The sequence below is a fragment of the Tachysurus vachellii genome, chromosome 24, assembly GCF_030014155.1.
Source record: "Tachysurus vachellii isolate PV-2020 chromosome 24, HZAU_Pvac_v1, whole genome shotgun sequence".
NCBI classification, from domain to species: domain Eukaryota; kingdom Metazoa; phylum Chordata; class Actinopteri; order Siluriformes; family Bagridae; genus Tachysurus; species Tachysurus vachellii.
The window spans coordinates 4,156,468-4,178,790 of NC_083483.1; the positions used below are offsets into that span (position 1 = coordinate 4,156,468).

The 22,323-nt window shown below is 39.8% G+C and overlaps 1 protein-coding gene across 1 annotated transcript in view; it reads right to left on the bottom strand.

Moving 5' to 3' along the window:
• The window catches only part of gpc6a (glypican 6a), a 127,788-nt gene that overhangs the window by 89,422 nt on the left and 16,043 nt on the right, over window positions 1-22,323 (bottom strand). The window contains exon 2 of the mRNA XM_060860322.1: window positions 8,868-9,026. Coding sequence (XP_060716305.1) covers window positions 8,868-9,026 — 159 coding nt within the window. The remainder of the gene's footprint in view (window positions 1-8,867; window positions 9,027-22,323) is intronic.

Sequence of the window (22,323 nt, forward strand, 5' to 3'; positions counted from 1 at the left end):
TGTGATTAGATTGTGGGTGTGGTTAGAGTGGGTATGTGGTTGGATTTAGGCTGTGGTTAGCGAGAAGGTTTTGATTAGAATGTGGGTGTGGTTACAGTGAGGATGTGATTAGATTGTGGGTGTGGTTAGATTGTGGGTGTGGTTAGATTGTGGGTGAGGTGAGAGTGGGGATGTGGTTAGATTGAGGCTGTGGTAGCAGTGATGGTGTGGTTAGATTGTGGTTATGGTTAGACTGTGGGTGTGGTTAGATTGTGGTTGTGGTTAGAGGGAGGGTGTGTTTAGATTGTGGGTGTGATTAGATTGTGGGTGTGGTTAGAGGGGGGTGTGGTTACAGTGAGAGTGTCATTAGATTGTGGATGTGGTTAGAGTGATGGTGTGGTTAGATTTTGGTTGTGGTTAGACTGTGGGTGTGGGTAGATTGTGGTTGTGGTTAGAGGGAGGGTGTGGTTAAATTGTTTGTGTGGTTAGAGTGAGGGTGTGGTTAGATTGTGGTTATGGTTAAAGAGAAATTGTGATTAGATGGTGGGGGTGTGTTTAGATTTAGGCTGCGGTTAGAGTGGGGGTATGATTGTATTGTGGGTGTCGTTAAAATGGGGAATGTGGTTACATTATGGGTGTACAGTAGTTAAAGTGAGGAATGAGATTAGATCATGGATGTGGTTTGAGTAGGGTTGTGGTTCAATAATGGATGTGGTCGGTGTGAACATGTGGTTAGTTAAAGGCTGTGATTGGAGTGAGGGTGTGATTAAATTGTGGGTGTAGGTAGAATGGGAGTGTGGGTAGAGGGAGGGTGTAATTAGATTGTGGGTATAGTTAGAGAGAGGATGTGATTAGATGGTGGGTGTGGTTAAAGTTTGGATGTGTTTAGATTTAGGCTGTGGTTAGAGTGAGGGTATGACTGGATTGTGGATGTGGTTAGAGTGAGGTTGTAATTAGATTGTGGGTGTGGTTTGAGTGGGTATGTGGTTAGATTAGGCTGTAGTTAGAGTGATAGTGTGATTATAGATTGTGGTGTGGTTGGAGTGAGAGTGCGATTAGGTTGTGGGTGTGGTTAAAGTGAGCGCGTGATTAGATTGTGGGTGTGGTTAAAGTGAGGGCGTGATAAGATTGTGGACGTGGTTAGTGTGGGGATTTGATTAGATTTAGGCTGTGGTCAAGGTGAGGTTATGATTGGATTGTGGGTGTGGTTAGAAAGGGGGGTGTGGGTAGATTGTGGACATGGTAAGTGTGGGCACAAGGTTAGCTAAAGTCTGTGGATTAGATTGTGGGTGAGGTTAGAGTGGGAATGTGGTTACATTGAGGCTGTGGTTAGAGTAAGAGTGTGATGTGATTGTGGGTGTAGTTAGAGTGAGGTTGTGATTAGATTGTGGATGGGCTTTGATTTAGGCTGTGGCTAGAGTGAGGGCATGATTAGACTGTGGTGTGGTTAGAGGGAGGGTGTGATTAGATTATGGGTGTGGTTAGAGTGAGGGTGTTATTAGATTGTGGTGTGGCTAGAGAGAGGGTGAGATTAGATTGTAGGTGTGGATAGTGTGAGGGCGTGATTAGATTGTGGTGTGGCTAGAGGAAGAGTGTGATTAGATTGTAGGGGTGGTTAATGGGATGGTGTGATTAGATTGTGGTGTGATTAGAGGGAGAGCGTGATTAGATTGTGGGAATCGTTAGTGTGAGGGCGTGATTAGATCGTGGTGTGGTTAGAGGGAGGGCGTGATTAGATTGTGGTGTGATTAGAGGGAGAGCGTGATTAGATTGTGGGAATCGTTAGTGTGAGGGCGTGATTAGATCGTGGTGTGGTTAGAGGGAGGGCGTGATTAGATTGTGGTGTGGTTAGAGGGGGGGCGTTATTAGATTGTGGTGTGGTTAGAGAGAGGGTGTGATTAGATTGTGGTTGTGTCTAGTGAGAGGGTGTGATTGGATTGTAGGTGTGGTTAGAGGGAGGGTGTGATTAGACTGTGCTGTGGTTAGAGGGAGGGTGTGATTAGATTGTGGTGTGGTTAAAGGGATGGTGTAATTAGATTGTGGGTGTGGTTAGTGTGAGGTCATGATTAGTGTGTGGTTAGAGGGAGGGTGTGATTAGATTATGGGTGTGGTTAGTGTGGGAATTAGTTAGATTTAGGCTGTGGTTAGAGTGAGGGTGTGGTAAGATTATGGGTGTGGTTAGAGGGATGGTGTGATTTGATTGTGGGTGTGGTTAGTGTGAGGGCGTGATTAGATTGTGGTGTGGTTAGAGTGAGGGTGTGATTAGATTGTGCTTGTGTTTAGTGTGAGGGCATGATTAGATTGTAGGTTTGGTTAGAGGGAGGGTGTGATTAGATTGTGGGTGTGGTTAGTGTGAGAATTAGTTAGATTTAGGCTGTGGGTAGAGTGAGGGTGTGGTAAGATTATGGGTGTGGTTAGAGTGAGGGTGTGGTAAGATTATGGGTGTGGTAAGAGTAAGGGTGTGGTAAGATTATGGGTGTGGTTAGAGTGAGGGTGTGGTAAGATTATGGGTGTGGTAAGAGTAAGGGAGTGGTAAGAGTAAGGGTGTGGTTAGAGTGAGGGTGTGGTAAGAGTAAGGGAGTGGTAAGAGTAAGGGTGTGGTTAGAGTGACGGTGTGGTAAGAGTAAGGGAGTGGTAAGAGTAAGGGTGTGGTTAGAGTGGGGGTGTGGTTAGAGTGAGGGTGTGGTAAGATTATGGGTGTTTTAAGAGTAAGGGTGTGGTAAGAGTGAGGGTGTGGTAAGATTATGGGTGTGTTAAGAGTAAGGGTGTGGTTAGAGTGAGGGTGTGGTTAGAGTGAGGGTGTGTTAAGATTATGGGTGTGGTTAGAGTGAGGGTGTGGTTAGAGTGAGGGTGTGGTTAGAGTGAGGGTGTGGTAAGAATAAGGGTGTGGTAAGAGTGAGGGTGTGGTTAGAGTGAGGGTGTGGTTAGAGTGAGGGTGTGGTTAGAGTGAGGGTGTGGTAAGAGTAAGGGAGTGGTAAGAGTAAGGGTGTGGTTAGAGTGACGGTGTGGTAAGAGTAAGGGAGTGGTAAGAGTAAGGGTGTGGTTAGAGTGGGGGTGTGGTTAGAGTGAGGGTGTGGTAAGATTATGGGTGTTTTAAGAGTAAGGGTGTGGTAAGAGTGAGGGTGTGGTAAGATTATGGGTGTGGTTAGAGTGAGGGTGTGGTTAGAGTGAGGGTGTGTTAAGATTATGGGTGTGGTTAGAGTGAGGGTGTGGTTAGAGTGAGGGTGTGGTTAGAGTGAGGGTGTGGTAAGAATAAGGGTGTGGTAAGAGTGAGGGTGTGGTTAGAGTGAGGGTGTGGTTAGAGTGAGGGTGTGGTTAGAGTGAGGGTGTGGTAAGAATAAGGGTGTGGTAAGAGTGAGGGTGTGGTTAGAGTGAGGGTGTGGTAAGAATAAGGGTGTGGTAAGAGTGAGGGTGTGGTAAGATTATAGGTGTGGTTAGAGTGAGGGTGTGGTTAGAGTGAGGGTGTGGTAAGAATAAGGGTGTGGTTAGAGTGAGGGTGTGGTAAGATTATAGGTGTGGTTAGAGTGAGGGTGTGGTTAGAGTGAGGGTGTGGTTAGAGTGAGGGTGTGGTAAGAATAAGGGTGTGGTAAGAGTGAGGGTGTGGTAAGAGTGAGGGTGTGGTAAGATTATAGGTGTGGTTAGATTATGGGTGGATTCACTTTTAAAGTCTCACTTGTCCTTTAAATGGTTGAGACTTAACACCTGTTCATGTGACTAATAAGAATGTGACATGACTGATGTTGTAATTCATTACTGCTCCTACACACACACACACTCCTTAAAGTGGGTCATGTGACCAGCTGGTTAGTTCTATACTGGCACTTATACTGAGGAAATGATATGAACATGAATTTTAACTCCAAGCTGATGATGTCATAGGGACATTTACAGCTGACAACTCACAATCCTTAAAATACTTAAACACTTTCTCTTGATTTTTCCATTACTGTATTCATTGTTTGTATTTCTTTCTTTCTTTCTTTCTTTCTTTCTTTCTTTCTTTCTTTCTTTCTTTCTTTCTTTCTTTCTCACTCACACACTCTAGACTTTATTCCTCTTCATTAAATCTCAAGTCATGTATTGTTCTCTATAGTATGTAACACCAGTGTAAATGTATTTCTCATGTTGCTTGTTGACCCTGCATTCATCACCATCACCTCCATCACACAAAGCACTTATATAAATATCCTAAACATGTAGTGACACTCAACAGCATTCTCGGGTTGAAGTGGGGGGTGCGGAGAGAGAGAGGCGTCATCACCAACCCAGAGTGCTCTCCTCTCAAAGCTTGCTCAGACAATTAACTCACACACACTCGCAGCGCATGGGAAGCTTAGTGCCACTTAACATGCATGCTCTCTCAGCCTTTCATATGCTAAAACGAGGGCTCTTTTAAAATATATTCATATACTCGAAAATTATTTTGCACCTTTGCAGAGGTGTACATTTAAAACGGTTCTGTGCTGAAGGGCTTCTAGAGAAAAGAGGTATTTTGTGACTTCTAAAGAAGTGCAGAACATCTCTATCATTAAAGTGCACTTACAGCACCATGGGTGGAATAAGTAGGGTGAATAAAATGCTACTGCACCTTATGGAAAACCGGACATTTTACCCATTTTGCCCATCGTTTACCCTCACACAACACCAGATCATCTGTGCCAACACTCATATACCCTCTCACACCATCAAACCATTTATACCCACACTCATATACCCTCTCACACCATCAAACCATTTATACCCACACTCATATACCCTCTCACACCATTAAACCATCTATAGCCAAACTCATATACCCTCTCACACCATCAAACCATTTATACCCACACCCATATACCCTCTCACACTATCAAACCATTTATACCCACACCCATATACCCTCTCACACCATCAAAACATTTATACCCACACCCATATACCCTCTCACACCATTAAACCATTTATACCCACACCCATATACCCTCTCACACCATCAAACTATTTATTCCCACACCCATATACCCTCTCACACCATCAAACCATTTATACCCACACTCATATACCCTCTCACCATCAAACCATTTATACCCACACTCATATACCCTCTCACACCATCAAACCATTTATACCCACACCCATATACCCTCTCACACTATCAAACCATTTATACCCACACCCATATACCCTCTCACACCATCAAAACATTTATACCCACACCCATATACCCTCTCACACCATCAAAACATTTATACCCACACCCATATACCCTCTCACACCATCAAACCATTTATACCCACACCCATATACCCTCTCACACCATTAAACCATTTATACCCACACCCATATACCCTCTCACACCATCAAACTATTTATTCCCACACCCATATACCCTCTCACACCATCAAACCATTTATACCCACACCCATATACCCTCTCACACCATCAAATCATTTATACCCACACCCATATACCCTCTCACACCATCAAACCATTTATACCCACACTCATATACCCTCTCACACCATCAAACCATTTATACCCACACTCATATACCCTCTCACCATCAAACCATTTATACCCACACCCATATACCCTCTCACACCATCAAACCATTTATACCCACACCCATATACCCTCTCACACCATCAAACCATTTATACCCACACCCATATACCCTCTCACACCATCAAACCATTTATACCCACACCCATATACCCTCTCACATCATCAAACCATCTATACCCGGACTCAAATACCCTTTAACCCCCTCAAATCATCTATACCCACACTTATATACCCCCTTACACTATCAAACTATGTGTACTCACACTCATATACCCTATCACACCATCTAATCATTTATATATACTCATATACCCCCTCACATACTCAAAACCTTTATACAGACACTCATATACCTTCTCCAATCTTCAAAACATCTATATCAGCACCCCTTTGTGCCATATGATTTTTGATACTTATGCTAGTTTACCGGGGGTCACGGTGGCTTAGTGGTTAGCACGTTCGCCTCACACCTCCAGGGTTGGGGGTTCGATTCCCGCCTCCGCCTTGTGTGTGTGGAGTTTGCATGTTCTCCCCGTGCCTCGGGGGTTTCCTCCAGGTACTCCGGTTTCCTCCCCCAGTCCAAAGACATGCATGGTAGGTTGATTGGCATCTCTGGAAAATTGTCCGTAGTGTATGAGTGTGTGTGTGTGTGTGTGTGTGTGTGTGTGTGTGATGGGTTGGCACTCCGTCCAGGGTGTATCCTGCCTTGATGCCCGATTACGCCTGAGATAGGCACAGGCTCCCCGTGACCCGAGGTAGTTCGGATAAGCGGTAGAAAATGAGAGTGAGAGAGATGCTAGTTTACCCTCTAACACCATTGAATCAGATTATTTATGCCCACTCATTTACCCGAAATAAAATCAGAAACAATCTGCACCTACAGTAGTTTGTACCTGCTCATTGGTACCTGTACTCATTTACCCCCTTACACCACCATCACATATACCCACACTCAAACAACCAGATATTCTGCCCCTACACTCCTTTACTGTCTCATAGCACCTGATCTTCTGTACCTATGCTCCTTTTCCCTCTCATACCACCTGATCATCTGTACCTATGCTCCTTTTCCCTCTCATACCACCTGATCATCTGTCGCTACTCTCTTTTACCCTTTCATACCTCCTGATTATCTGCCCCTACACTACTGTACCCGCTCATACCACCTGATCATCAGTCCCTACAGTTCTTTACCCTTTCACACCACCTGATCATCTGCCCCTACACTGCTTAACCATTTCACCCCACCATCACCAATCAAGCTGAACATTTTTCTAGTTTATACCCGACTTTACTGAGTGTATCTGCAATGTGCGAAAGAAAAGATGGAGTTCATGTTTTCATCCTTCTTTCATCCGCAGAGCGAGGAATCCATCATTGAAGCTGCTCTGGCTGAGAGAGCACAAACCGCCCAATCGATACTCACCTGCCGAGCTGAAGGGCTTTCAGAGGATTAGATGTCAAACCCGCTGGGCCTATCACTATGATAAACTCTGTGTGTATGCACTCACATATGTGTGTTTGCGTGTCTGTGTGTTTCAGGTTTTGAGACTGAGCAATGATTAATGCAATGTTATTTGCTCTAGGCATCTTTTGATAATTAGTTATAAATATTTAGGTTTGAATATTCCCGATGATTAGAATGAATGCTTCAAATTATCAATTAATTAGGGAGAACGTTTGTCTTTTACGTCCCTTATGGGTCGTTAGCTTGGACATATTTGAAGAACTAATCATTTTTCTTGGAGAAGCAGCCTCCTAATAAATGGAAGTCATAGAACACAGCAAGTTAGAATAACAATTAAAAAAACACATTTAGAATTAAATCTATGGTTCAATGGTTGGTGGGGATAAGAATGAGGCTAAAGCGAGGCCACGTGTCTGAGACAAAATTAGCATAAGGTGTTCGGCTGGTGTTGTGTGCAGAGTTAGTGTACAGTTTGCAATGAAGGATGAGGTTAGCGTGAGAGGTGGGGTAAGAGTGGGTCAGTCATCTTAAGACATCTTTCTAATTTGAAAAAACGTCTTGCTAAAAAATGGCTAAGAGGACCCTGTTTTTTTTTTTTTTTTTTTTTTTTAAAACTGCATATCATCCAAAATAAAACTTTATAATAAGATCTGCATAGCTGTTGTGTGTTAGCACCTTCAATGCTTTAGCGAGCCATCTCCTCCCATTAGCAGGATGTTTTAGGCTAGCACTCAACCGGATCGAGTCCGCCAACGCCTCACCGAACCATTAACACTTGTCATTTCTAATTCTGCAGGATTTTAATCAAACCCATCCTCTGCAGTGTTACATCCTCCATCTCAGTTTTTACTTTGTATCCTCATGCTAACTGCCAACGCAAAGCATTCTATAGAATCCGAAAGGTTTTATGTGCAAAAGAGAGAGATAAGGGTGGCCTAATGCAAGTGACAGCCTCGACCCCAGGCTATGAAGTGTGACACATAAACATGTACACACGTGCACACACACACATAATCACACACTGCTGGAGGATTATATCTTAGGTGTGTGAGTGGGTACAACATTAAGTTAAAGTGCTCAGAGGGCTGAAAAGGAACGCACTGCTTTTCTCTGCCAGTGCAAACACATTAGTTTACAGCCATGATGTCAGGAAAAGCCACACACACACACACACACACACACACACACACACACACACACAAGCTTTTATGTTCCCATTTGATTCTTCTAGTTCTGCTCCTAAAACTCAGCTGTAAAGATGTAGGAAGATGGGTAAAGGCAAAAAGGATGAATAAATAAGAAGATGGGTGGAGTTAGGACAATGAGGAGAATATGAAGTTGTGTGAATGCTGAGAATGTGAAGAGTGATGGAGTCAGGATGATAGGAATGTGGAGTCAGGATGATGAATAGCACACAACGCTGTGTGGAGTAAGGACGATGAGATTGCAATGAGGTGATGATGGACAGAGTTAAGCAATGGAGTAAATAAAGTAAATTCAAAGGGATCGGGAAAATCAGAGTCAGAGGAATGGGAAGAGTATGAAGTTAGAATAATGGGTGAGCGGAAAGGATAAATTCAGGGTGCAAAGCTCACTAACACACACTAATGCTCCCTATCACACCAATATATAAACGCTAACACATTACAGCATAGTCGACACTAACATACAATAGCACACCATAACAAAAATGCCATCGCACAATGATACACACTAACACTCACTATTATTAACACTAACAAATCTTAATGCATGTCAGTACACCCTAACAAATACTAACACACCTTTACGTCAATGCTAAAATATGATATAATTGTAAACACACTGTAACGCACAATAAATCAAAATCAAATGTTTTTGACTTCCTGTGTCTCACCGTCAAACTTCCTGTGTTTGGTGGTGAGGATGTTTCTGAGGGCCCCACTGATCTCCTCCATCAGGTGTTCGAGATCAGCTTTACTGCGATGTGTGAGTGCCTCCTCCATCTCCACCCCACAGCATGTGTACTCCTGAGAACACACACGCAGGTGCTCACCTGTGGAGAACACACACACTTTATTATATCCACAGCTTTTTCCCAGCTCAAACAGCAGCTGAGTGGATCACCAACTGGATCTAATGATGCGTTTCAGCTCAGTGTGACATCATTAATTAGCAACGCCCCGTATCAGTCACCCAAATATAAATATGCATTCATTTGCATATATTTGCATCTCAAGGATATGTACTAAAATAAAAACCATGATCTGTGTGTGTGTGTTTGTGTGTGTGAGGAAGCGAGTGAGCGAGTGAGCGAGAGAGAGAGAGAGAGAGAGAGAGAGAGAGAGAGAGAGAAAGAGCGAGTGTGTTCTTCACTGCTCTGTACTTAATATTGTTTTTAAGATTTCTTCCACTTATAAATGTAGTTCCACCAAAAGCAGATTGCTAAACATTACACCATTGTGATAATAGCATGAAAACAGTGCTGCTAGCATATAAACCAATTCAGCTAGCAACACTGTATTAGCTTTCCAGGTTCTGTAGTTAAAATCTAGCTCAATAAAATGCTATAAACAATCTATTTAGCTAGATCGCTAGCATTTGTGCCAAAATGTTAACATTTCTGCCCAGTAGTGTTTCTAAAAAAAAACATCCATTCAGTCGTTTAAAGGTTCTGTCCAGAACTCTAGAGCAAGTGTTTTGAAAGGTAGTGTTCATCACAAATGCTAGATTTAATAACCTTAAGGCTGTGTCTTAAATGTAAGCATTTATGCCTAGATAGAGATTTAAAGGTTTCTTTTAAAGCCCTAAATTTCACAGCTAGCTGGTGTTCTTTCTTCACCAATGCCAATTTAATGGCTCTGACCCAGACACTAAAATCTTTAACTAAAAACTCCCTTCTTTCAGACTTTGAAAACACTATACACTAAACGCTATAATTTATAATTAGTTTGCTATTAAAAAATGGAGTAAACTACATTAGCTAGCTAATGTGCTGCTCCAGGCTCCAGTTATGCTTATATGTACAGTATATTGACTAATCAATGAGACACGCACAAACTTCTGTTCCTGTTTCTTGACAGAATGTGTACAGGAGCCATGTTTATTCATTAAGACAGTGATTATGAGCCTGTTCTGTGTGCTGTTTGTGAAATGAAACGTGAATTAAATGTGCAGTGGCATTCAAATGTCCTGAGTGGATGAGTTCAAATCTGTGTGTGTGTGTTGCACTGAAACGGAACAGCGCTGCATCTAGAAATATATATCACCATGATTAGCGTGTTAAACTCAGGTCTGTGGCTAAAGATTAGCTCCTACAGTGAATGATGTTTGCTAACTACAATGGTATGTGTCAGTGATATACTTGATTATAACAATGCTAGCTAGCATATTTTAAAAGCAAACTAATGTTAAAGTTAGAGACTAATTAGCTATTGATAATGTTAACTCTGAAAACGTTATTGTAAGTTTGAGAAATCGATGTGTTTTAAATGGGATTGAAGGTGTGTCTTTATGTTCATATATAAAAGTCAGTACAGCTGTAAATAGTACAGATTGAAGAGTACAGGTGTGGTGTAAAAAGCTTTATAATGGAATGTATCTATGTTCATATATAGAAACGAGAGGTTCTGCACAAGTACGGCTTGATGCTATGAAAAAGACCATATACGGTAATAAGGATATGGAAATATAATGAGTCTTACATTTACAGCATTTGGCAGACGCTCTTATCCAGAGTGACTTTCATTTATCTCATTTATACAGCTGAGCAATTGAGGGTAAAGGGCCTTGCTCATGGGCCCAGAAATGACAGCTTGCTCAGGGGCCCAGAAATGACAGCTTGGTGGCCCTGGGATTTGAACTCATGACCTTCTGATCAGTAGTCCAACACCTTAACCACTGAGTTACCTTGTCCCCCTAAGTCTTAGTGTCCGTATATGGAAATGACAGAAGTTCTCAGTAGGCCAGCTTTGGAAACAGAAAGATTATGGAACAACTGTTAATGTAGCATGATAATGTAGGTACTGTTTGTGGCCATATATGGAAATTTGCATGTCTCTGCATATATTAAGGCCAGTGTGGGTGATTTTTTGGCCTCTTAATGAGTATGACTTAAGTCAGCTAAAAGCTCTGAATGGAAATGTAGGTGTGTCTTTGTGTTTATATATGTAAATGAGTTAAATTTTGTACATTTTGAGTACACACAGCCAAATCACAGTTTTATTGAGGATCGTGTGACTATAACATGTTCTTTAATTTGACAAATCACAGAAAATACAAGTGTGTGTGTGTGTGTGTGTGTGTGTGTGTGTGTGTCAGTGTCAGCACAGAGCTGATAAAGCATTCATCATGAGACAGATGGAGTGATGGATCGTTCAGGAACCGCAGAGGAACAGAAACCTGATCTCTCCGTTAATTCACTAATAAACTCACACACACACTCTTCTCTTCTCAGAGTCACCGCAAATACATCACCATCGATCCGCCATCACACAACCACACAAACACACAAATGAAAGCCAACAATGTTGGAGTGAGATGTCCTTCTTAGTCTTCCAAAGCTGCACTGTGGGTTTTCTTTCATCCTATCTTAGTCATTTTTTCTTAATTATTTCACTAACACAAGGACACATTCTATTAGGGCACAGTAGGTTCCCTACAGAGTCCTTGTGTAATGAGTATTTTTCTTTAAAAAAAAAAAAAAAGTATAACACAGATCATTCTGACCTGAGCAGATGTGAACGATATTTCCTTCCAAGATCAGTGTGATGAAGCGGAAATGTGGACTGATGATGTGTCTGCCATCTGGACGTCTTCGCTACAGTCTCACATCCCCTTACACACTTCCCACTGAGCTAGGGACCTGAATGAAACGCATCCAAATGAGACGCTGGTAGAATTCCCTAAATTCACCACCACCATATGCTGCCGTGAATAACAGCTAACTTTCACAAAACTTTCAAGATTTCCGGACACTAAATCTGTGTTCCAATATTTTAACACTTCCACTGCTCCATTTCCTCTAGGTTGCGTCCATATTTTATTTCTTCACATGAGGATCCTAGCTACAAACTAATACGTTGCTAACTGATCACTTAGCAATCCTCCTACACCTTACATTACCACACTTAGCAAACATGTTACTGAAAATAGCCTCTTACGTACTGTACGTACTGTAGCCACTTACACACTTATGTAGTTACAACTTACGACTGAAAAAGCTGGTTTGCTAAGGCACTAGTTCATTTAAGTTTATTATCTCACTCCATAGATAAAAATACAGGAGATTTGCTAAGAAGATAATGTGATAAGTAAAAGGCTTATGTGACTAGAGTTGTAAACAGCTAGCATTATACATTTTAAAATAAATGTTTACTACCTAGGAATCTCGCTACTTACAATGCTAAACTCAAATCAGCTAATTAATACACAAGTCAATTAGAAACCGTGTGCTACTTAAAACACTAATCACTTAGTACAATAAACTACTTCCTTTTCAGTAAGCCTTAGCATTAGTCACTGTAGATATGTTGTGAGTTAGCCACTTTAAAATAGCAGCTAGCTGGTGAGATATAGAGAGGTTTCCTGGGCATTTTAGTCATTTCTTGGGTATTTAAAAGAAAATATTAAACCTATTTATTGTTCTGCATAAATTACTTTAATTGGTTTAAAATTACATGTTCTGGAGGGTCTCTGAAGGCGCTAAAAAGTTTCTGGTATTGCAACAGAAGAGTGAAATACTTGTTGGAGTTGTTAGTTGTGTTTCTCCATATTGCATCAGATGAAAATATTCTATGTTATGGCCACAATAACCAACTCAGAATGTTAAAGCCTCCTAAAGCCCCATACTTCCTGTTCTAACTTTATTTAACCGGATTTATTAAACCAGATCTTTCTCTCTCATGCGGCTGAGCTGTGTTTTTATGCTACACTCATTTAAACTACATTGATTTGAGGATAAACACTTCTTTTTAATTTCCACAAAACATACACAGTAAAAGTGAAGCACAAGGCTGCGAAACTGAGAGTCAGAGCCACACAGAAACACTACTGTGCAATAACACTACATACTGTAGGGAGCCTACTTAGCGACACTACTGTATAGCAACATTGCACTGTACATATAGATAAAGAGACTACATAGGGACAATACTGTACAACACTCAAATGTACACGTCATACGATACTCAAATGAACGCTTCATAAAGAGACTACATAGGGACACTATTGTACAACATTCAAATGTACACTTTATAATGAGACTACATAGGGACACTACTGTACAACAGTTAAATGTACACTTTATAATGAGACTACATAGGGACACTACTGTACAACAGTTAAATGTACACTTTATAATGAGACTACATAGGGACACTACTGTACAACAGTTAAATGTACACTTTATAATGAGACTACATAGGGACACTACTGTACAACAGTTAAATGTACACTTTATAATGAGACTACATAGGGACACTACTGTACAACAGTTAAATGTACACTTTATAATGAGACTACATAGTGACACTACTGTACAACCGTTAAATGTATTCTTTATAATGAGACAACATAGGGACACTACTGTACAACAGTTAAATGTACACTTTATAATGAGACTACATAGGGATGCTTCTGTATGACACTCAAATGTACACTTCATACAGAGACTACATAGGAAACTACTGTCCAACACTCATATGCACATTTCATAAAGAGACTAAATAGGGACACTACTGTATGACACTCAAATGGACACATCATAAGGAGACTACATAGGCACATTACTGTATGACGCTCAAATGTACACTACATAGGGAGACTACATAGAGACACTACATAGGGAGACTACAAAGGGACACTACAGTAAAGCAACACCACAATGTACACTACATAGGGAGACTACATAGGGAAACAACTGTACAGCAACATTTGAATGTACACTACATAGGGAGACACAACCGTACACCAACAACACAATGTACACTACATAGGGACCCGAATACTGCATGTACACTACGTAGGAGAATTACGTATGGGCAGTACTTTAAAAACCATGATGTACACTTCACACAATTTAGGACAATAAACACAGAACAGAAACACTTCAACGTACACTACATAGTGAGACTTCTGTACTTCTCCCTCCCTACATAATCACTACACAGGGACACTAGACAGTGATCCAACTACAGTTCACCTCTGTGTATCACTCTCATACCTGTCTCTGTCTCTCTGTATCTGTCTTTCTCATCTGCTCATGTCTGGCCTATCCTCAGTACCAGTTTGTCTTTCTGCTTGCTCTCTCTCTCTCTCTGCATCTGTCCTTCTTGTCCCTGAATCTCTCGCTACTCTTGGTATCTGTCTCTCTCACCCCCAAGAAGCTGTCTGTCTGTCTCTCTGTGTTTCTCCTTTGTGGGTGTAATGGTGTGTACAATCCCTGTCTGTCGACACCATCTCAAACTATTTCATGGACTATAAGCTTTATTTTTAGTGATTAACATTGTGCTGTGTGTTGATGGACTACACACACACTCTCTCTCTCAAACACACACACACAGATAAAATTCTTAAAAAAATAAGTGCACAAAGGAGAAATCAAAGACTAGGCTTTGGGTAAAATTGTAAACAGGGGGGTCATGGGCTCTGTCTCAAATCACACACATCTCTACATGTTTTTTTGTCTCTTTTGTCCTTGCTATTAGTCTGTAATCTCTGTCTATCTGTCTGTCTGTTCCTTGTCTATCTCTCCAACTATCTGTCTGAGTGCTCTAGCCATCTTCATCCTATTCTTTTGTCTCCAGCTGTCTGTCGCTCCATGTTCTCCTTCTTGTCCCCAGCTGTCTGTTACCCTGCTCTCTCTATCCATCTTTTATCTGTCACTTCATCCTCAGCTATCTTTTGTCCAAGCTGTCTTGTTATCTGTCTTTTATCTGAGTCTTTTTTCCCTAGCTGTCTCTCTCTGCTGTCTCTATCAATCTTTTATCTGGGTCTTTTGTCCCCAGCTGTCTGTCTCTCTGACATATATTTGTCCTTTATCTGTCTCTTTTATCCCAGTGTTTGTGTCTCTGTGCTTTATAACTTTTTTTATCCATCTCATTTGTTCCAAGTGAAGGGTTTATACAAGTAGATGTACGTATATCATGTAGCCTTATCTTTTACAATCTCTGTCTGTCTTTTATTGATTGTTTGTTCCCAGCTGTCTGTCTCTCTGGACGTTCTTTTATCAATCTTTTTTCCACCAGCTGTCTGAATCTGAAGTCTTTATCTGTCTTTTATCACTCTTTTGTCCCCAGCTGTCTATCTCTCTGGACTCAGTATATGCTTTTTATCACTCTTTTGTCCCCAGCTGTCTGTCTCTCTCGACTCTGTATATGCTTTTTATCACTCTTTTGTCCCCAGCTGTCTGTCTCTCTCGACTCTATATGCTTTTTTCAACATTTTGTCCCCATCCTTTTGTCTCTGTGGACTTTCTATCTGTGTTTCCTCAACCTTTTGTCCTCAACCTTCTATCTCTTTAGTTTTTGCTCTCCCTGTTTCTCTCTTTCCTCCCTTGCTATCTATTTCAATGCCGTCTGTCAGCTGAAGTGTGCACTTGCTTAGAGGAAGTGAGTTTAACACTCAACCCAAAGGGAACTTCATTTATTCCTCTATTTCATTTCTAACGGATTTTAAATTCCCTTTATCCATCTTTAAAGCTCCTAATGGCCCTAACACCTTTATCTCTCACCCAGAGTCTGACCGGCTTTGTTCCAAATCAGGCTCTAACCTCATCAGCCGCTGCCTTTCTGAGCATTACAGTTCAGGGAGTCTTCAATATTATCCACAGAAAGGTTGACGCAGCGGCAGGGTTTTATTTTCAGCGAAGCACGAGCCACAGAGTTTCCTCAGATTTAATCAGTTTAGCGCTAACGAGCTTCAAAACCTGTCAAAGTGCTCAGAAGAGACGCAAACATGTACTAATGTTTAACTAGAATGTTTCTAGACAGCGATGTCACATTTACATAAAGGAGGCGGAGCTTAAACAGCTAAAGTTATTATAGCTTCAGTTGGAAGAAAGTAAGTAAAAAAAAAAAACACTTCCTTCTCCTTTCTTCTTTGCTTCTTTTTCTTATTTTCTTTATTTGTTTTGCACCTTTGCATTTTATTCCCTTTTCTATTCTTTTCTTTATTCCACTCCTTTGTTTTCTTTCCTCCTTTCTTCACAATCTTCTTCCTTTACTTGCTTTCTTTCTTCTGTTCTTTCATTGCATTTTTCATTTTTCACATTTTTTGGTTATTTAAGTTTTGCTTCCTTTCTTTCATCCTCATGTATAATATTTTCTGTTTGCTTGTTTTCTTCCATTTTGTTTGTCCTTCCTTTTTTTTTATTCATTTGTATCCCTCCCCCCTTCCCTTTACTTCCTTATTTTTGTTCTTTTTTCCCTTTCTTCCTTGCTGTGTTTTCTTTATTCCACATTTGCTTTTTAATTTTATTGCTTCACTACCATAGCTCCAATTTTTGTCTGGATTCATTTTCTGGATTCCTAAAAAAAATAAGTAAATAAATTGATCAATAAATAAATAAATTGAAGGAAAAGATTCAATCACTCCTCCATTATTTATTTATTTATTTATTTACATATATATATATTTTCCCATCATCCATCTAAGCTCTACTTCCATCACATCATGCCAGTGTTTAAAATTCTATCCCATAATAATTCCTATAAGTAGCTTTAGCTTTGTATCATATAGTGTGTCCACACTCCCTCCCTCACACACTCCACTACGGCGATGAACAGTGGGCTTCTGATTGCTACGGATATCGAGACGGTCGAAGTGGCGTTGATGGATTTCTGCCGGAATTAGAATGTGATATTAGCATAGGGGAAATCTACAGGCGGAAATTGGAACCGAAAAATTAAGCATCTGACGATCACGTCCGGCTGTGTTCCAAACGGAGTGTGTGCACGTTTCTTTATTTAATCCTCTTTTTCAGTTTGTTTTGGTCGGATGTCGTTTCACTCCTTGATAAAATGAACATCAGTTCTCTAATCCTACACACACACACACACACAGTGTATCAGTACTTTAATCCCTTAAAGCGTGTGCTGAAGCACTCTTACTCTGACCCTTCTCTCCACCTCTCAGTGTCTGTCTCACATGGATTATTCCTCAAACCCCAGGAGTGTTCAAGCCTCAAACCGACTCAGTCTCTCCCACACAAACAACGAGGTGAACGGTCACGTACTGGAGTGTGGCACCTCCATAACAACAACGTGTGCAGTCCTGTGTCACATTTGTTTCCAGAATCTTCCAGAATCCATTCTTCCATCTTCCTGTGTAATGTTTCCTGTGCCACTCAACCCCAAAGCGACTCCATGAACTCACACACGTTTGTTCAGTGTTCTTTATTCCTTCTCTTTCTGCTTTTTCTCTCTCTACATTCTTTCATTCTGTCTATTGTCTTTCTTATACAGTATTCCTATTTTTCTTATATCCCTCTATTCTTAAAAGATATCCTTATTTATGATGTCAATTGATTTATTTTTCTTTTCCTTTCTGTTTTGTTTCATTTTAGGCTTATATCTGTTTATAGTTTGTCTTTTCTTTCTTTTTTCTGATTGCGGTTTAATTTCTTTCTCTCCTTCCTTTGTTCTTTCTTTCTTTCTTTCTTTCTTCCAATGTATTTCCTCTATTTTATAAATTTTTTTTTTTATGGAGCTCAGAAATGCAGCAGCTGATGAGGTTAGAGCCTGATTTGGAACAAAGCCGGTCAGACTCTGGGTGAGAGATAAAGGTGTTAGGGCCATTAGGAGCTTTAAAGATGGATAAAGGGAATTTAAAATCCGTTAGAAATGAAATAGAGGAGTAAACTCACTTCCACTAAACGACTATGCACTTTCACACTGACCTTTCAATTCTTGTCACAACACACGTGTGTGTATGTGTGGTGTGTGTGTGTGTGTTTGTGTATGTGTGTGGTGTGTGTATGTGTGTGGTGTGTGTGTGTCTGGAGAATGAAAAGTGAAAAGTCCTGATTCTGAATTACACACTCATTTCATGTCTGATCAAAAACAAATTGTCTCCCTGCTGCTCTGAGACCGAGTACAGCTAACGGGCACACACACACGCACACACACACACACACACACACACACACACACACAGAAGACAAAACAGATATTGCCTGGAGACCCCCTTGTCCCAGACCACTCAACTACAGTGTGAGTGTTTGTCTGTGTGTGTGTGTGTGTGTTTGTTTCTGAATGTACTGTCTTTTCCTCACAGAAAGACGTGCTGATCCGAAGCAATCTGACTTCCACTCCAGCAAGACGACACCGATTCAACCAGTGCTTCTGACCCCACAAACACGCGGACGGTGGATTTTTTTTTTGCCTTGTTTCATCTTTAGTGTATTGCAACAACCAACAAACCTCAAGTAACCGAAAATTATTTTAAAAAAAACTTAAACTAAAAACAGCACTAGTGTGAACCCAATAAACCAATAAAATCTGTCACCAATGAAGAAAGATCAGCTGGTTCTGTACGGGTGTCTTCTTGGTGTGATCTGACTACAAAAATGATGGTCCTACATACTGCATCTAACATACTAATGTATAGGATCTCATGCAGTCTCTCATATTCTTTATGGGGTTGTGTGAAAAAAACAACAACAACATTCAAGCCCACCTAAATCACCTGAACCATGTTCCAAAATGTGTTATCCTGTGATTAGTATGGTTGGGAACCGGTTCTGTTTTTTAACAGGAACCAGAACCGCGCGGAATTATTAAGTATCGGTTCCAAACGCGGTTCCGATGCGATGACGGGCAAAGCGCTGGGAGCGGTCACTTTAAATAGCCATGTCTTACCTCACGAATATAAATTTTTTACACTGTTTACAATCACGCAACCAAATTAACGCAGCTTACCACAGAATTCAGCCACTCACGCTGCTATGCTGAGGTACGCTTTGTGTTAAACATATCTAAAAAAAAGCCTAAAGTGTGGATTCATTTCCAAAGCTACAACAATGAAGCAAATCTCCCCCCATCTGAGAGGGTTTTCTCCACAGCTGGAGATACAATAAGCCAGGAAAGGTCTCGTCTTCTCCCAGAGAAAGCAGACATGTTCATTTTTCTTCAGAAAAATTGCTAACTGTTTTGCTAAGTTGTAATTCTGGATGTTAAATTTGATGTTGGATTTATTTAAATTTAAATTGATATGAATTGAAATGCTCTGTTTAAAATATTTGAGTGATTAAAAGAGTGATTAATAAACACAAATGGAATTGTTTAAGTGTTATTATTTTTCACATTTCTTTTATTATGGAATCGGAATCAGAACCGGGAATCATAAGGCAGAACCGGAACTGGAAATTTTCTTTTGATACCCAACCCTAGTGATTAGACTGCAGAAGAATCAATAATTTTATGCAAAATTTGAATACTAAAAATAGATTTGTCACACAAACAAAACAGCTTATCAGCCAAAGAACCCCGTAGTCATGGTGAAGCATGGTGGTGGCAGCGTCATGCTATAGGGCTGCTCCAAATAGCAATCTTTTATGGCCCAGAACCTGCAGGCCTTTTTTTTTCAACAGACAGCTGAAGATAAAAAATATTCACCTTCCAGCACAACAACATGCCAATAAGAAGGAATCCAAGGCTTACAGAAGAAGAAGAAGATTTTGGAATTAGCTCCATCAGGGCTCTGATCTAAATCCCTGTGGAGTGACTTAAAGAGGGAAAAGAGATCCTTTCACAATCTGATAGATCTGGAGTATGGAAGAGTTCAATAAAATTGGCAAATCAAAATGCGTTAAGCTGATAAGAGTCTTTACAGGTAATTGGGTAAAGGGGTGCGTATACTTATACAACCAGGGTATCGTCATTTGTTTTCTTTTTATTAATGCTTAGAATGATCATTTCCAAATAAATCCTTTAAACCTTCAACCACTTGCTCTCAAGATATCATCCTAACAGCTCACTAAGATCTCAGAGAGATATAGAGACAACAGGAAAACAGAATATCTGTGGCTCTGTGTCACCGGGCCATAAAATAAATTAAATAAATAAATTAAAAGATAAAACAATAATAATACTACTACTACTACTAATAATAATAATAATAATAATAATAATAATAAATTAAGCATTTTATCTATTTAAGTATCTGAACCAAAAATTAAAGACAATATTAAATAAAAATATTAGATAATTAATACATTAGGAAACAACAAATACATTTTATTTATTTAATATAAAATATATGATTTATGAAATAAAAATATAACAAAAATAAATCAAAGAAATAATATAAGCAAAATCAAAAGAAATATAAAATGTCCAAACAATACAGAAAGTAAAAAAAAAAACACAGAAGAACAAAATAATAGAAGCATAAAAAATATATCAATATTAAATATCAACAAAGATTTTATGATCATTTTATTGAGGTCTTGCCACAAGATCATGTCATCAAAGTCTTGGTCACATTCTGTCATGTCAGTTGTTTTCATGATCCTATGATGAAACGTACATAAATCAATTAGTTTAGACGAGAACCTGAACAACAATTTTGATAAAGTATTAAAAAATTATAAAATGTGTAAACTCATATTGTTGACCGAGTCTCTCCCAGGTGTCCCGCCTATGCAGTGTAGACTAGGCATCTGTTTTTATCTAGGTACTGACTTTCTATCATTACAATTTCTACAGAAGTTGTGTAGCAGGGGTATGTGTGTGTGTGTGTGTGTGTGTGTGTGTGTGTGTAATGAAGTCTTTTGTGTGAGCTTCTGCTCTCTTTTCATCCTCTCAACTCCTGCAGGACTACTAAACACAGCAACACCTTGCATTCCCCTTTGCCTAATTAACCCCTGTACACACACACACCCACCCACACAGTGTTAAAACAGACCCTTGTTTTCATGACACGGAATACCTCCGGTGTGCAGGTGACTTATTATAATCAGAGTATGAGTCGCTGTGGGGGAACCAAGAAGCCCCCTGGGGTGTGTGTGGGTGTGTGTGAGGGTGTGTACATGCATGATCCTGAGTAGAGAAACAATGGATCCATAATGCTCTGAGAGAAGCAAAGAAATAACAGGGAATAATTAGGATTGATTCAATTATTCTTATTTGATTCGTTTGATTCAAATGAAAGTCTTTTTAGAATAAACAAAATTTCAGAAAGTTACAGTAATAAATCATATAAAAGATTTGCTATATATGATTCATATGGTTTATTGGAGTCACCAGCCTCTGGTGCCATTAAATGAATAGATTTATGTGACTCACTTAAAAGAGTCATTTCCAATGTGGTGTTCACAAATCATGCAGCTGAATCATCCTCAAGGTGAATCAAATGAATCAAAATGCACTTCAGTTACTTATATGCATACCTAAATGACTCAAAATCAAATTATACACAAATCCTTTATTGTCACTTAAATAAAAGGTTAAATAAATACAAGAATACTAAACGAATCCAGAGAATCAGAAACCATTTAATCAATAATTCACAAAAAAAAAAAAAAAAAAAGGTTATCTAGTTTAGACAGATTTGGCTATTCAAGTCAAGTCAATTCAAGTCAATTCAAGTCAAGTCAAGTCAAGTCAATTCAAGTCAAGAAGCTTTTATTGTCATTTCAACCATATATAGCTGTTGCAGTACACAGTGAAATGAGACAACGTTTCTCCAGGATCAGGGTGCTACATAAAACAAAGACAGAGCTAAGGACTTGTACAGTAAGTAGTCCTAGACACATAAAGTGCAACTGTGCAACCTGGTGCAAACAGTGCAGGACAAGACAGGCAAGACAAAAAGACAGTGAATACAAAAGACAATACACAAAAGCAGCACCGACCAGTGTAAATACTGTATGTTCAATCAATATTGCATAAATACTGGAATGAACACATTTGTATTATAGCAGCCGTTACAGAAGGTAATGTAAAGTATTGTGCAAAACAGCAATCAACTGAAATGTGAGACAGCATGTGCATTCAAAACAATGCAACAGTATTTTAGGTCATTTTGCAGGTGACTTTTTAAAACATATAAGTATTTTACATAAGTAGACTGTAATCAGGATTGTTGTAATGCTAACCACAAGCCTTGTGTTCTTCTGAATGCCTAGTTTTAACAGTATTGGAGCATGCAACTAACAAGTGCTTCTTGTTGCCTAAGTGTGTCCTGTTTGATTATTTAAACAATTAATAGCTGTGATGCAAGTTTAGTTGTGAAGACTGTATTTGTTGTCAAGATGAAGATCAGAGAGCTGTCTTTGGGATAAAAGCAAGCCATTCTGAAGCTCAGAAAATAAGGTGAAACATCAATCGGAGGCACTGCACATGCTCTGAGCA